Source organism: Dermacentor andersoni, chromosome 10 (assembly GCF_023375885.2).
Source record: "Dermacentor andersoni chromosome 10, qqDerAnde1_hic_scaffold, whole genome shotgun sequence".
Lineage (NCBI taxonomy): Eukaryota > Metazoa > Arthropoda > Arachnida > Ixodida > Ixodidae > Dermacentor > Dermacentor andersoni.
Genome location: NC_092823.1, coordinates 35,826,439 through 35,842,140, shown reverse-complemented (window position 1 = coordinate 35,842,140; position 15,702 = coordinate 35,826,439). Strand labels below are relative to the sequence as shown.

The window sequence follows — 15,702 nt, the reverse complement described above, 5'->3', positions numbered from 1 at the left end:
CTAGAACTCATGACGCCAAACACTGTCACCATGCGTGACTGAAGAACAACACGTTACAGAACAATGAGCAGTGGAATAAATCTCACTAATATACAAAGAATTGCAGCTGCATTCAGTATTTCACTGCTGGTATACTAAACACAAACCTTTATATGAGTTGTTTGGATGGCATAATCAACAAGATCCCTCTAATAAGCTGTGGCAAAAGCTAACTAAAAAGGTGCTACCCCAGGTACTGCATTGGCCTAAATATGCATTCTCAAATGCAGTGAATACAGGTCTTAAATTGGTTTACATAAAGGTATGAAATGTTGTAACTGCACCATGTGATAAAATTTCAATAAGATCAGCTGAATACCACATAGAACATCTTTAATTTGTATAGTTGGTACAACGTGCCTTGATATTAGAAGTTGTGCTGTTGTTTTCACACACACATGCGCATAAATGCAAGGTACACATACATTTGTGTTCACGTGTTACTGTGTGCATCAAATGAACAGCACCACTTAGACAACAAGCCATAAAGACAAATAATTTTTTTCGTACCAGTCTAATTCCTATTAGCTATGCAGTGGTTTTTTTCTCACATGCAGCAACTCAACTACGTGCATAAGTTAAGCTGATGTTGCTAATCTAAGCTAGACATGGGTGTCATGTCCAGAATATCATAAAATAAAGAAGTGACCATGTGTACGGGCCTAAAATTGATGGTTTGGCAATATCTTGTCTGGCTGGGTAGTAAATTTCTGTCAAAAAAAGAACAATCAAGCATACTGACAAAGCAGTGTGGCTACCATAATATAGGGAGCAGACACGCTGCCTGCAGAGTCACTTGAAAATTTTGCCAGCAGTTCATGCTCATTGGCTGGCTTCGGTCACATAACTGATGCTTACATAAATGTGAAAATTCGTGTTCAGGATAAACTCATAGCAGCCAATAGGCACGTTTTATATTGTGATAGCAGCTCATTTCTCAGGGACATTGCACTGTGGCCATGAACATGCTAAACAATGACAAGAGGCGGGGTCCCCCTTTCTATAGTCTGGCAGCGCAGCTGAAAACGGTTCAGTTAATGAGTGGAACCGTGGCCTATTCAAAATAAAGATCAGTCAGACAGCCACTTATAGCGTCCAACATCCCACACCCACGAATGATAGGTAGCAGTAAACTTACTGGCAGATGAAAGTCCACTGGAAAAACATTTAATGGACATACTTTACAGGCCCAAGTCAGTTTAATGCACATTATTTGCTAATGACTGTTGGCAGAATGAACACGAGGAAAGAAAATAAAGCACTTATCAGGCATATAATGCTGGTACTTGTGCTATTGTTCGCTTTAAACTCAAGGCTCGTGCCAAAACAGGCGACACGAACCAAATAATTAAATAGGGTGGATAAACAAAGTAACCACAAACTTTCGCTTACCCAATTCTGCCTGCATTAGTAATGTGACCATGGCTGGCTAGTGAGGAAGAACTCTGGGCAAAATTTCTTTCACACAGTTCTGCTGGCTGCTAGCAGAATATTATATAACACCATACCTGTGACACTTACTTGTTACTACTCGTCCTACGTGTTCATTTTTACATTCATATTGCTTTTTGTCAGCAAGCGTAAAATTTTTAGTTAATAAGAAGGTAGTATCCAGTTCTTACCTATAACATATTCATCTACCATGCCACTGGTGTCTTCACAAACAGACGCTGTGCTTAGTCACTAGTCAAAAATAAGCAGCTCAGATTTTTGGCTATGTAAGCCGTTTGCATCACAATATATAAAGCAATTTACTTCGTGAAATCTAGAAATTCTTTATCTTCACACTAGTTTCCACATTATGAAAATCAAGGCTGCCAGAAATTTGCATTCATGACATTAGTGCTCTCAGGTGCGTCCACATTTCACGACAGCGCTGAACGGCTTGACGTATGCAATTATTATGATGTTCCCTAATTTCCCCCCACCGATACAAGCATCTTCAACCGTGCAGTAACAACCTTTGAAAGAAAAGATAGATGTACGAAGCAGAAAAGGCCGGTGTGATAGGGCTTATCTGTAAGGGTACTAAATATTAAAACGCGATCGGCAACACTTCTGCACAGTTCACTTCTGAGCAAACGCACATCGCGTAGAACGAGCACTTCTACACCCAGCAACGCTGCGACACATCGCACATACATATCACGGTTTGTAGCTTGCAAACGCACTTCATAACAGCAAGAACACAGCTCGAACGTCGCGGTCACCTCGACGCGTCGCAGCCGGCAAAACGGCTCACACGCAGTATAGGACACACTTCATAACAACAAGAACACAGCTCGAACGTCGCGGTCACCTCGGCGCGTCGCAGCCGGCAAAACGGCTCACGCGCAGTATAGCACACGCGGAATGGCAGCGATAACAAGGCGATAAACATTTATCGCTACTGATCGTATCATTACTTCTGAAAGTTGCGAAGGGCTGGCGTTCACCACTTCGCGGCAACGATCCGCATACACAGAGCAGAAAGCAAACGTGTACGCTGGGTGCGCCAATCGGACGCTAGTTATTTCGGGTGCGCCAATCGGACGCTAGTTATTTCGCCACGCACTGTACATGTGTCCTGCTGCTCAGAATGCACGTGTATGTGATGGACTTCTCGTTTGCGACACGCACGCGAAGCATGGAACAAAATATCACGAAGTCGACGGCTTCAAATATTTCTTCCGACGCTCTCGTAAACACAACACACACTTCCTGCGCTCCGTCTGTTTCTGTTGGCGATCGCACGCACTGATGAGGTCTGGAAGGGTACGCCGGCTTGCTGCTTTCGATGACTATCTCCGTGGGTGCCAGATAACTAGTAAATATCACAAAAAGGAGAAAAAAATTACCGACGATTACGTTACTTCCTAATGCGAAATTTGAGCGCAGCAAACAAGCTGTTTCACCTTTTCGATAGATTGAGGCAAAGAAATCGAGCAACACATGTATGCGCTATCACAGAATTTTTTTTTTATTTTTCACACGTATTCCTTTAACAAAGACTCCACTAACAGTTCTTGACAGTCATGAAGGAAGCTTTGTGGTCGGAGAAATAGACTGATATATGTTCGACTTGGTACACCAATGCTTGATTCTCAAAGACGAGATCTATACAAGTGCCTCGCGAGGTTGTCACAGCCGTGGGACGCGTTACGAGCGAGAGGAACGGGATGTTCTCCCGCATAAGTGTTAGGAAATTGCTGTTTGTCTTTATGTCAACATTAAAGTCCCCCACTACTAACATCGGTGTGGATCGATGGACGGTTAACGCGAGTTGCAGGAAGTGCACGACGTCTTTCGTGAGTGCGGTAGGGGCGAAGTAGGCAGCTACTACCAGCAAGCCGTTGGGCAACTTTGCGGCGCACAGTTCGCCAACTTCATGTGACGTGCCAAACATTTCGACTGGTATTGCAGAGAGACCTGTGCGCAAGTAGATAGCGACTCCCGCCGCTCTGTTGTGGTCTCTGCGAGCACTAAAGCAGTATAGGAAATCTATGATTTCGAGAGGCTCTTCGGGATCCATCCAGGTTTCAGCAAAGCAAAGTACAGAGGAATGGCGCAGAATGTGATCGTGGTGTACGTCCTTGGCATGTGCGGCAAGGGAGCGTACGTTAAGAGCGGAGATCAACAAGTAGTGCGGCTGTTCAGTCATGGCGAGGCACTTGGCGGTGATGGTGTCAAGTTTGTGGGACTGCAACCGACGAAATTCATCGGCTAGCTTTCTGTCCGGATTGGCTTTTCCGTGGTAGAATGTGAAGTCGAAGAAAGAAATTAAGTTCGAGCCGGCGCTTTGACAACCGGAGACTCGCAGGAAGAGGGGGGCGGCGTGTACACCCAGCGGCAAACGATGGGGGCAGAAGCGCGCGCAGCAAGCGGACAACACGATAAAGGGAGGAGGGAAGAGATAGCAGCGACTGACTGATGCCGCTGACGCCGATAGTGAGTCAACCCCAGCTGCGGAGTTGGTTTCAGGGACAACGCCGCCGATGCCGACACAAACAATATGATACCCTCGCTTCCGCAGCGCTAAGAACCAGGTCTAGCCGTGGGAAGGTGGTCACGTATTCGTCGACGTGCCGGGGCCTACGTGAAATAACCGGCGCGTCGGCAACTGAAGAGCACCCTATCCGCCACACAAGAACAGGGGGGGGGGGGACCCTTTCCTCCTCTTTCTGCATGGCGGCGACGGTGTTCTATGCAGTCACGTTATCTTGACTCTCTAGCGGCGTCAGCGGCATCCAGCGGTATCAGTCGGTCGCTGCTAGCGCTGGGGGGATGAAAGGGGGGCGGAGCTGGTTACGAGGCCGACGACAACGCCGACGACGACGCGAAACCCAGGAACGGACGCCAAAGAGCTGCGCTCTAAAATGTACTGTTTCTGACGCGGCTGTAGCTTAGGCCTTACGTCCCCGCTTCGCTTCGCTTCGAGCACGCGCCATGTTTGCTGTGACGACAGCCAAACCGTCCGCCTCGGACCAGCCAATGAGGGACGAGCAGGCGTGCGGAAGGGAAAGTTGGGACCGCTCCTCGCTCACCCGTAGAGAGCCATCAGCACGCGGGCGGACGAGGGCGGAACGGACAGGCGGACTGACCATGTACGGGCCCTAAAAGCAGCTGCTCCCGGACGCCGAGAGAGGCTCCGATTTCTTCCGTTGAGTAACGTGCTCTCCCGTCTCTCCACTTCGGTCGATCTGACCGGCCGCTCTTTTGCGATGCTAGAATAAACAAGTTGTTCTGTTAGCAGTCGACTCATGCTTTGCCAGGACCTTCGGATGCTTCCAGTTGTGCCCCAAGCCGCCAGGCCAACGCCATCCTTGGGGCTTGCAACCCATCTGCAACAGCGGATGTCAGCGCTGAGATTCCTACACTAGCGACGATGTAAGATGAACTTCCAGGCTGCTTAGAATAACGCCAGTGTCTCTTCTTGGGAAACATTTTCTTCTCATGCCAGACATATTATGTGTATTTATGTGCTTCGTTCGCTTTCTTATGCCCAATAAAAATTACCGAAAATTTCGAAATGCTTGCTACATTGTGTTGCTTGGTTTTAGTAATGCTAAAGCTTTAGAAACTACTCTCGGAATGCTAGTCTTATGCGGAGTGCTTGTGCACTGAGCATGCCTGCCTCAATTTAGCAACACCAAATTCTGAAAATTATGTTTGCATATAGATTAGTAGCATGAAAATAAAGCAGATTAGCAGCTTTATGTGCTAATGACGAGCCATAACAGCTTACAAATATTTTGCAGCCCAACATTCTGCCATAGGCGTGAATAGTTACACAAAGGGCCAATATGACACTACTTCTAGCTGCTCCCGAGATAATGGGCCGTTGTTCAATATGTGGCTAGCTACATAGTCAGGAAAGTTGAAACAAAATGCTTACTGCAGTGACAGCTGGAAAAAGATTTGCCTTCAGGTAAATGAAGAATGTTTGATCACTGATGACTTGAGCACCCATCAACCTCATCATTTTGAGTGTTCCAACAGCACTTGAAGAGGAGAAGAGTATTGCAGCCAACAAGTCGACGTTGACTTTGGGTTTCTTTCCTACTAGTGGCTGGCTCGCCCACATGTGCTCATGTCCACTTGGGCATTCAGTCTTAGCTGTGATGGGTGTCCCAGAACAGGAGAGGCTCACAGTGCATGACGTAGAGAAGCAAGTGCGGCACGTGTTCAGGAGTGTGAGCAGGTTGTCACGGGAGACAAGAAAATAATCTTTGTGTTCCGTACACCCTTCATCCATATCGCACCTGAAAAAAATATGCCCCTCACTGTAAAATTTTATACAGGCACTCTCGGACAAATTCACTCCCTCACTCAGTCAAAAGCTTGCGCTGAAAGTTAATACACTTTTCTCTTTTAGCAGCAATAATTACCCTTTATTGCCTTCATTATCTTGAAGTGCATTAAATGCTGCACCTGTGCTTCAAATAATCGTAAACACGTGATTGAAATTATCTGCAATCTGTGTGCAAAATGGAGGACAGCTCCCCCAATCTACTATGCCTTATTTGTAATCGTGACTTTGCGACTGTTCCACTCAAATAACGGAAGCTTTTTTCACATCTGTCAGTGCAATTAGTTACTGCAGGCCAGGGACTGACGTAGACATCTGTAGCTCTTGCTTTCGTTACCATCCATCACATGCATACTGGGATCATTTATAACCTGTCACACTGTTTTTCAATAAACAAGTAAACATCACTTTACTATAAACACACAAAGTGCACTAATACATATTGCCCCTTCGTATCTGAACTGGTAAACACCAACATGCACAGTAGTATGCAATGTTTACTTACTCATCAAATCTCACCTCTGGGGTGCAAGTCAATTCTTATGGCTCGTACGTTGTGTCATGCATGTAAGGGTATTGCCGTACTGGGGACACGTTAGGCGAGGGAATGTAGGTGATGTCCTTTGCTGGTGTGCGTCTCAGGTGCTTGACTGGTTTCCTGACACAAGTGGTACGCCGTCTCTTGATTGGGGTTGATGTCTTTGGCGTAGGTATGTTCCGAACATTCGCCTGAACTGCCTTGCATTTCATTTCCTTCAGAGTTTTGTTCACCTGAAGACATGTAGAGCAAAGAAGCGCCATGCGAAGGTCTGAATAAAAGGGAACCAGGACAATAGCTTTAGAAAAAATGACACTGTGTCGCGCAGTTTCTGAAAAGTTGGGAAAATGACAGCAATTCTGACTAAAATTGCATAGCACAAAGCACCAGCAAACATGCTGAAGTAGACAAGGTTCTACTAGCCTGTCCAATATTTTTGGTGGTGCTACCAAACAAAAGAGAAAATTTGCTACGTGTTCCCCCAGACTCCATCACATATAACTTTAGTAGTAGTCGTTAAAAGCTGGGTAACAGCTCGGGTGTACTTACCAACGCTGGTGCGCAGTGGTTTAGCCTGCACTCATTTTGCATTCGCGACGCTGCAGAAACTGCATGTTTTCGCGGGGATCTGCATTAAATCTGACTACGTCTCCGCGTCTTTCGTACCAGTGGGAAGCTACAGAAATGTGCCGAAAGTTTAATAAGCTGCGTGTTGCGCTTGATCTGCGTACAACTGTAACCACCGCGACAAACACCGCATACATACCTCCGCGTTGCTTTCGTTGAAAGTGCCAGCAGTGTGATTTTCAGTCATCAGATCGGCAACGTTAGACTCTAAATAAAAGCAGCTGGCTATGAGTAACGTAAAAGGCGGCGCACACTTGCTGATCTTTAGTAATGAAAGTTAAATAGCAGGCAGCGTCAAGAAGAGGCACGACTCACGAAACTTGCGTCCTGCAGCAACGGTGCTTGCTCTTCATGGGATAAAGGCGATATCGACGGAACCACGTTGCAACCCAGTCGCGCTTGGAAAGGCAGTTCGATTGACTGTCTTAGGAGAAAATTGTGCTCTCAATGCGCGTTGCTTTCAATGGACGTTCCAGTAGCGTCATTTTACGTGACCAAGTCATCAACGTTGACCTGTCAATAAATTAAGGCAGCTGGCTATCACTACCGTAAAGGGCTGCGCACACTTGCTGAGTTTTAGTAATGAAAGGAAAATAATATGCGCGTCAAAAAAGAGGCTCTACTCACCATGAAATTTTCGTCCTGAAGGAACGGTGTTTGTTCTTCATGGGATGAAGGCAATATCGACGGCACAGCGTTGCGACGAAGTCGCATTTGAAAAGGCACGTCCATTGTCTGCCTCAAAAGAGAATTGTCTTCGTATCCTTAGGGCGGAAATGCATCGAGCACACGTGCAGTCTGATCGGCACCTTTCCTACCCGCTGTAGCATGGGAAATGCACCGAGCCAGCGAGAACGTAGAGGTTCGCACCGCGGGACCACATGGTAGTGCACGTTGGTGTCGGAGCTTTCAGTATCCTTGTTCAGACGACGCGGACCGCTTGGACACCCCGCGACATCACATCGACCCGGCATTTCGCCGCTGGGAACTGGGAACTACAGCTGTCAAGAGCTTTCGTGACACAGCACCGACAGCGTAGCACGCCGCGAAATGGAAACTGCCATTCACCAAGCGAAAGTGCGAGCGCGGTTAGCGCGGCCGAGCGAAACCAGCGGAGCCGAACGATACTGTGGAGTGAGCGTGACGGCCGTAATATGCAGCAATACAATAAGTATGGCCTACCGCATCTTTTATTTGTTGCTGAAATTTATGTAATTTACTTTTCAATTGTAACATGTAGCAGTAGTTGAATAATTAAAATAGAGGCTCTGACGTCACTTCATGAGAGGTATCACAACGCACGACAGGTGGCATCCCTCCAATTTCTCAATTGCTTCGTTTTCTCGCTTAGAAATAACCTGTTCTCGCTAAGAATGGTGAACTTGTCATTACAAGAGCCTAATCTTTCACTCTAGCTCAACTTAATATTTCCCTTTAGTGTCGCTTTAAAGGAATCAGTGCTAGAAATAAAGGCAAGAAAGGTGTATGTATTTAGAGCACGGTGACTCCTCGTACATGAGGGTTTGGAAAAAGTCAAGTACTTATCTAGAGAGAATTGATCAACGTTTGAAGGAATTTGAGGCATTCAAGTTTGCGACGCTCTGCAAGAGCAGTGAGAGCAAGTAGGCGAAGAGAGTTAGACGGCGAAAATTCCTTGTCATATCTCCTACAAACAATACCCGCTGCTTTTCTTGCACTGATTCTAGTTTTTTGACGTCACAGTGTTTGTACGGGTTCCATACAACGCAGCCATATTCGAGGATAGGGTGAATGAGGGTTTTATATGCAAGATGTTTAGTTTCTTGAGCAGCAAGACGCAGCGTGCGATGTAAGTAACCTAGTCTTTTAAGAGCCTTGTTACAGGTGACATCAATGTCTTTATACCATGACAAATCGTGTGTTAGTAGGATACCTTAATATTTGAATTCGAAGACCCTATTTAAAGTAATATTGTTAAAGGCACAGCCACAGAAGGAAGGGGATGAGCGTCGTGTAACGGACATGGAGATGGTTTTGGAAAAGTTGATATTCATTTGCCATTCTTTGGACCATTTACAGAAGTCAGCAAAATAATTGTTAAGGACAACATGATCAGTAGGAGATTTAATTGCATGATATAAAACGCAGTCATCTGCAAAAAAGCGTATTTCAACTGAGGTGTGTAGCGGGAGATCATTATTGTAAAGCAGGAATAAAAGAGGACCCAGTACTGAGCCTTGGGGAACCCCTGATGAAAGAAGCATCAAGGGTGAGCTAGTACACTTGAAACACGTTGAGAAAGAAAGTTCAATATCCAGCTAACCAAACATGCATTTTTTAGTATAGCGAACAGCTTGTGCATAAGTTTAGGGTATGAGACAGTGTCGAAGGCATTTGTAATATCTATAAAAACAACATCAATCTAGTCACCTATGTCTAAATAGCTGCTGATGTCATGAACCAATTTTCTCAGTTGTGCTATAGTGCTGAGGCCACGTCTAAAACCATGTCGGAAAGTGCATAGAATTTTGGTAGTTTCAAGAAATTCAGTAATATGTTTAAAGATAACGTGTTCGAGTAAATTACATCAACATTTACATTTACTCGATTCATCAAGCCTCCCTAACGACTGCAAACCGAGAAGGTGGCCCCCTTGACAAATCCCGCAATAAGCACTTGCCTAAAAATTACCGTCCCATTTCACTCACTAGCACATGCTGCAAATTACTAGAACATATAATTTTTAAACACATCGCCACCTTTCTTGATGATGACACTTTTTTTTTCTTCTGCGCAACATGGTTTCTGTCAAACATACTCCTGCGAAACGCAGTTACTCTCATTCACTGATAAACTACATTGCATTCTTGACCAATCATCTTGCGCCGATTGCATCTTTTAGATTTCGCGAAAGCTTTTGATAAAGTGTGCCATAAATTGTTGCGTTATAAATTAAGTCATCTTAATCTTGATCCACATGTCTTTAGATGGCTTCAATCTTTCCTTCTCAACCGCTGGCAGTTTGTTTACACTAATGGCAAAGCCACCGCTTACTAACGTGCTATCTGGTGTACCACAAGGATCCGTCCTCGGACCACTACTATTTTTAATTTATATTAATGACCTTCCGTCCACCCTATTTTCTTCCAGCCACCTTTTTGCTGACGACTGTGTAATTTTCCGAGAAATACGTAACCTCAACGACATTAATGCTCTCCAGACCGATCTTAATTTGGTCTCTAACTGGTGCAAAACTTGGAAAATGGAATTCAATATTAAGAAATGTAAGTTTATGCGTGTTTCTCGATGCTCTAACACTCCCCCTTCTTATTGTCTTAATGGCATTCCTCTTGATTCCGTCGCATCACATAAATATTTAGGCGTACATATATCACGAAACTTAACATGTAATGTCCATACTGAATACTTTACCAGTAACGCTCATTGCATGTTAGGGTATTTACGTCGCAACTTCTCTGCTGCTCCATCGTCCTTAAAACTCCTACTTTATACATCACTAATACGACCTAAAGATGCATACGCTTCATCTATATGGGGCCCTCGGCAGGAAAATCTTGTATCTTCTCTAGAACTTATACAAGATAACTGCGTTCGCTTCATCTTTTCAAATTACAGCCATACTGCAAGTATCACAGCCGTGAAAACTAACCTTTCTCTCTCATCTTTAACATCTCGCCGGAAAATCAGTCGCCTCACTCTATTCCACAAGGTATATCATCACGTCACGCTACACGACGATTTTATTTAACCACCGGAATACATCTCCCATCGCATTGATCATCGGCACAAGGTGGCATCAAAAAGTGGAATACTAAAGCTTGTTTTCAGTCCTACTTTCCCCAGACATCTGTCGAATGGAACCGCCTCCCTCCCGATATTGTAGCCACTGAAGATAATCAACGATTTCGTGATGCACTAACAGCCTTTGTTTATTTTAGAGAATGTTGAAATTATGTTCTAAAACATGCACTGTATTGTATATATTGTCTTTGTAACGTATATTACCCACTCCCATCTGTAATACCTTTGACCCTGAGGGTGTAATAAATAAATGAGCGTGCTGCTAAGGATATTGGCCTATAATTAGATAACGATTAAACTTTACGCGACTTCAATAAGGGCAAAACTGAAGCAAGTTTCCACGAGGCAGGAACTGTGGCGGTTCAGAGAGATTTTCTGTAGATAATTGTTAGATATCTGCTGCACCAAAGAGACTATCAAACAAGCAAAACAGTCAGGATACCGTCAGGACCGCACGACTTCTTGGTGTCTAAGTTTAGGATTAGGTTAAGTACACCCTCAGTAGACAGTGATTTGTCGTCGATTGGAGGGTATGGTTCGGAATAAAAAACAGGGGTTACATAGTTACTAGTCGTAAAGACAAGTGGAAGTAGGTGTGTTAAAAGAAGAAGCTATTGCTTGCGAATCAGAAACCGTAACTTTGTTAATTAATAACGTGTCCGAGGATGACCCAGGTGGTAGGACAGCTTTCCAAAATTTTGGGGAATTTGACAGCATTAATCTCGGCAAGGTTACTTTGTAATAAAATTTTTTAGCAACAACCATTTTAGAACAGATTTCCTTTTTACCACTATGGAATCGCATGAGTTTTGTTGAGTCACCAGAGCGTTTTGACCGACGTAATCTGGCCACACGACGTGATAAACGCAAGAGGTTCCTAGTCATCCAAGGGATTTCAGTGTGGTTTCTTTGTTTTTAAAGGAATAAGAAGGTTGATACACATACTGACAAGATTTTCGAAGAAACTTATCAAGGGATTAGTATCACTAGTGGTACTTAATAGTTCAAACTCATGAAAATAATCGCATAGGGCGTCTGTTATCGCCAAATCATCAGCGCGGTTAAAGTCTGGAAATGTGCGGGAGATATAGCGCGATTTAGGGACGATGCCAGGAACTGAAATTAACACAGCATTGTGGTCAGATATTTCATCAATGACATCGCATTTGTAACCGGCATTAAAACGAGATGTAGTAAGAAAGACAAGATCAAGGACGGAAGTTTGCCGGGTGAAATCGTGAACTATCTGTCACAGTCACAGGACAATGAAATGTGGACCAACTCCCGCCCGATAGCTACTTCGCGTCCGCTTACTTTCACAGAAGACCAATCAAAACCAGGAGTATTAAAATCGCCCATGCAAAGAACGTTGTATGAAGAAGTATTATCACCATGCAAAAATTGGCATGCCGTGTGTACATGCTCAATATTAGAAGCAGGCGGACCGTACATGACCCTATAATCGAAGACATATTTTTGAGTTGAACTTTACATCACCAAGACTCAGTATCAGCAGGGGCAAGGAGTACAGAAAAGTGAAGGTTAGCATGCAGAAATAGAGCAACACCGCCTCCTCTCCCGAATTTCCTGTCACGCCGAACAACTTCCTGTCACGCCGGGGGCGTTATGCCTCAGAATCATACACACCATCATGTAACCAGGTTTCAGTAGCACTGATAATATGTGGCGAGTAAGACGAGACGAAGGAAATAAATTTAGAGAAATTGCTGACAAGGCTTCTTGCATTAATGTTTAAAATAAAAAGTTTAGTGCCAGTAGCGTGAAGTCAAGGGGATTTGATCCTAGTTAGTTTAGGCGGGTTTAGTTGTGCCAACAGATGATCTGACAAGAGTATTGGACCTGTTATCCCAATCGTATCGTACCCTGTCAATAAATACATGATAAACTAGAAGTTGGACAGATGAGTCACTATCCCTATGAGAGCAGGATGCTTCCCAGAGCTTCTTGCGAATATTCCGAACCTGAGCCGAGAAGTCTACCGAAACATGAAAGCTAGTGTTTTTAAGCTTATAGCAATTCCTCAGCACCAGCACCTTATCCTGAAAATCAAGGAGCTTCATAATGACGGGACGTGAACAGCTTCTGAATTTATTGCCGAGTCTATGGCACCTTTCGATACGCGGCCATGCGATCTTAAGAATGACCTGGAACCATTTAGCAAGGTTAAAAGAAAGTTCTTATAGTTCTCGTCAGGGCCCTCGCTGAGACCATGTATAATAATGTTGGGTCTACGCAACCTGTTTTCTAAATTGTCGTTTCTGCTAGACAGAGTTGAGATAGCGTTTTTTAATTGCTGGATTTGAGTGTGTAGGTTATAGAATCCTGCACACCACTAGACGTTCAAGGTGACTCTAGAGAAGATACACGAGCTTCCAATGTCTCAAACCTCGCGTTGACAGACGATTGAAACATTTTGATATCAGGCATATCCAGAGCCAGTTTCTTTTGGCCATTTAGGAGTTCGGAGAGCATTTCCGCTACTTCGGGCTGTTCAACCGGGTTTGGGAGGCAGGATCGTGCTAAGAACGAGCGTTGAGACCACGGTTAACTTTCACATGACCGCTCAATAAAAACCTGCGTGCAGCATCTAACAGAGCAGAATACAAAGAAATATAGACAAAACCATGGTTGTAGTCATGTGGGCGATCGAACAGCAGGATATATCGGTCATCAGAACGGATTCACCGAGAATTGGCAAGGTAACATACTTGCGTGACCAACAGACAGCGGATCAACATGGGGCCCGCGCCGCTGTTGCCTCGCCCACTGAAGCAGGGAACTGCCGAAGACGCTTTTGTAGCCGTAAACCACGTCGTCTTGGAACCTGGTCATGTCATGACCAGGTTCCCATGACATGACCCCTACATGACATTCACACCAAAGCAAGAGGAAAAAAGTGAACATTCAACGCCAAAAAACCCCGAAGCTAGCACTGGGAGTACTCGCTATCGGCTCTTTACAGAAACAGAAGCCGGTATTTAAACACCATTCGAAGACAGGATCAATGCGCACCGCCTTCCTCAACAGCAACGACTCTAAAAATCCGAACCAGAAAGAAAAGTTATTGCGTGGCTCGGACATTAAACGTGGCATTTCCTGGGTATATCTGACCGCCACCTCCATGGCACGTCCTTCCTAGAATCTGCGCCACCGAAATTTAAGAACATGAATTCTGAGGCGCAGTGTGCGAGGAGGCCAAAAAAGCGAACGCGAACATACTTGGAATGCATACCCACAACAGGCAGGATATACTACACGAATGCCAGCTTCAATAGAGCTACAAAGATGGTCCAAAGAGCCGTGATAACTCGTGCACGAATACCACAATGCCCTAGCAGCAACAGCGCTCGAAATATAAGCAACCACTCGCGGAACAACGCAGCGCAATAATCTAGCCACATCCATATACTGATACCGCTGATGCCATACCAAAATTCACAAACAGTGCACTACAGTCACAAATTAAAATCATCCCCAAGGACCACATGACTTCAAACAACCCAGTAGTTAATGGTTCATCTCAAATGGGTGATTGGCCCCCACAGAATCGAGGGAAATGCCAAAGCAAACGCCCTATCCCGTGAAATACAATGACCCGGGTCCTTTGATTGCCTGGCCGTAACCACATACGACCCGCAGTTATACATAAAATTAAACCTCGAAAGAAAGGCATATGTTCAGGAACTACGAGATAACCACACCAGGCTGCAAAGTCTATCCAGGGTACAAATGAGACGCCAAGCAGTAATAAGTAATCATAATGAAAGAGATGCTAAAAATATACAAACACTATTTTCTTAGACTACAAGGTTCCAAATGCTCAAAATGTCGAGCATACGCCATTAACAAACGCACTCTTTGGAAATACCCAGCCGTGCAATACCTAGAGACAATATATAAGGTGTCCCAACTATCATGCAACAAGATTAAAAAAATATCCAAATGCCACATAGATGGGCAGAACCAAGGCAGTGTTGTTTGCTGTCACTTGCAGATAGTGAGACTTTTTTTGCATTCCGCCTAATTACAGAATTATATTGAATAAATAATCAACTTCTAAGCTACTAGAATTACATAAATGAAAAGTGTCAATGAGAAAATTGCAGGGGAAGATAAACAACTAGCGATACAACTTCCCATAGCTCAATACGTGTTTTGCCGAGCCACAAGGTCACCCGTCAGAGCCTTGCTCTCCAGTAATCTTTATTCACCACTCTCCCTCCGAGCGTGAAAAAATCCGTGGAATACACGCAATATTGCCGCGTAACTGACCGCTCAAGGCGCTCGGCGTGTATTTGCGGGATTCTCCCAGGTTCGGAAAACACTTCCATGTAGCACGTATTTAGCAACGGAAAGATGCATCGGGAGTTTTTCATGGGGCCCTACATTTCCTCATTGACACTTTTCATCTAATTATAATATTTGAGAAGTTCATTAATTAAGACTAACTATCTAATCAGGCGGAATGCAAAAGATAATCTCAGTATCTACAAGCAATTGCAAAAAACGTTACCTTGATTCTATGCAGCTACGTGGCATTTGCATATTTTTAAATCTTGGTGCATAATAGTTGGGACACCTTGTACCAACAAAATACCCGCACCCCTACAACCAGTGTCCTGTAAGAGTGGATCGCTCCCCGACGGGATTACGAGCCACAGCTGTCCAAACCCTTGGTGGAGTTCATCCTGGAAAGTATTGAAACAGTAAGGACACAGGGCCCAGACATTTGGGACCAACAGCAAACGTTTATTCTTTCTCAAGCACCTGAGTGCACGTTACAGCACATGCCAGAGACAAATCGCCAACGAGACCACGGCAAACAGCTGAAGAACGTGACTACAGGTTACAAAAGGAACGAGGAGTAGAGCGCTAGTGCTTCGGTAAT

The 15,702-nt window shown here is 44.6% G+C and overlaps 1 protein-coding gene across 1 annotated transcript; it reads right to left on the bottom strand.

Annotated features, from left to right (window-relative positions):
- Positions 1 to 1,958: 1,958 nt before the first annotated feature.
- Positions 1,959 to 13,670, bottom strand: LOC140213439 (uncharacterized). The gene is made up of 2 exons (XM_072284661.1): positions 13,523 to 13,670; positions 1,959 to 4,053 (listed from the first exon to the last, which is right to left on the bottom strand). Exons 1-2 carry the CDS (start codon positions 13,668 to 13,670, stop codon positions 3,035 to 3,037), a joined length of 1,167 nt encoding a protein of 388 aa, XP_072140762.1. The 3' UTR covers positions 1,959 to 3,034.
- Positions 13,671 to 15,702: the final 2,032 nt, after the last annotated feature.

What these genes read in the sequence shown, in the direction of transcription:
- LOC140213439 (XM_072284661.1), bottom strand. Translation starts at nt 13,670, where the DNA reads ATGTCATGGGAACCTGGTCATGACATGACCAGGTTCCAAGACGACGTG. An exon ending in GCTGTCTGTTGGTCACGCAA is followed by an intron (nt 4,054 to 13,522) that starts GTATGTTACCTT and finishes CCTGGTTCTTAG; the next exon opens with CGCTGCGGAAGCGAGGGTAT.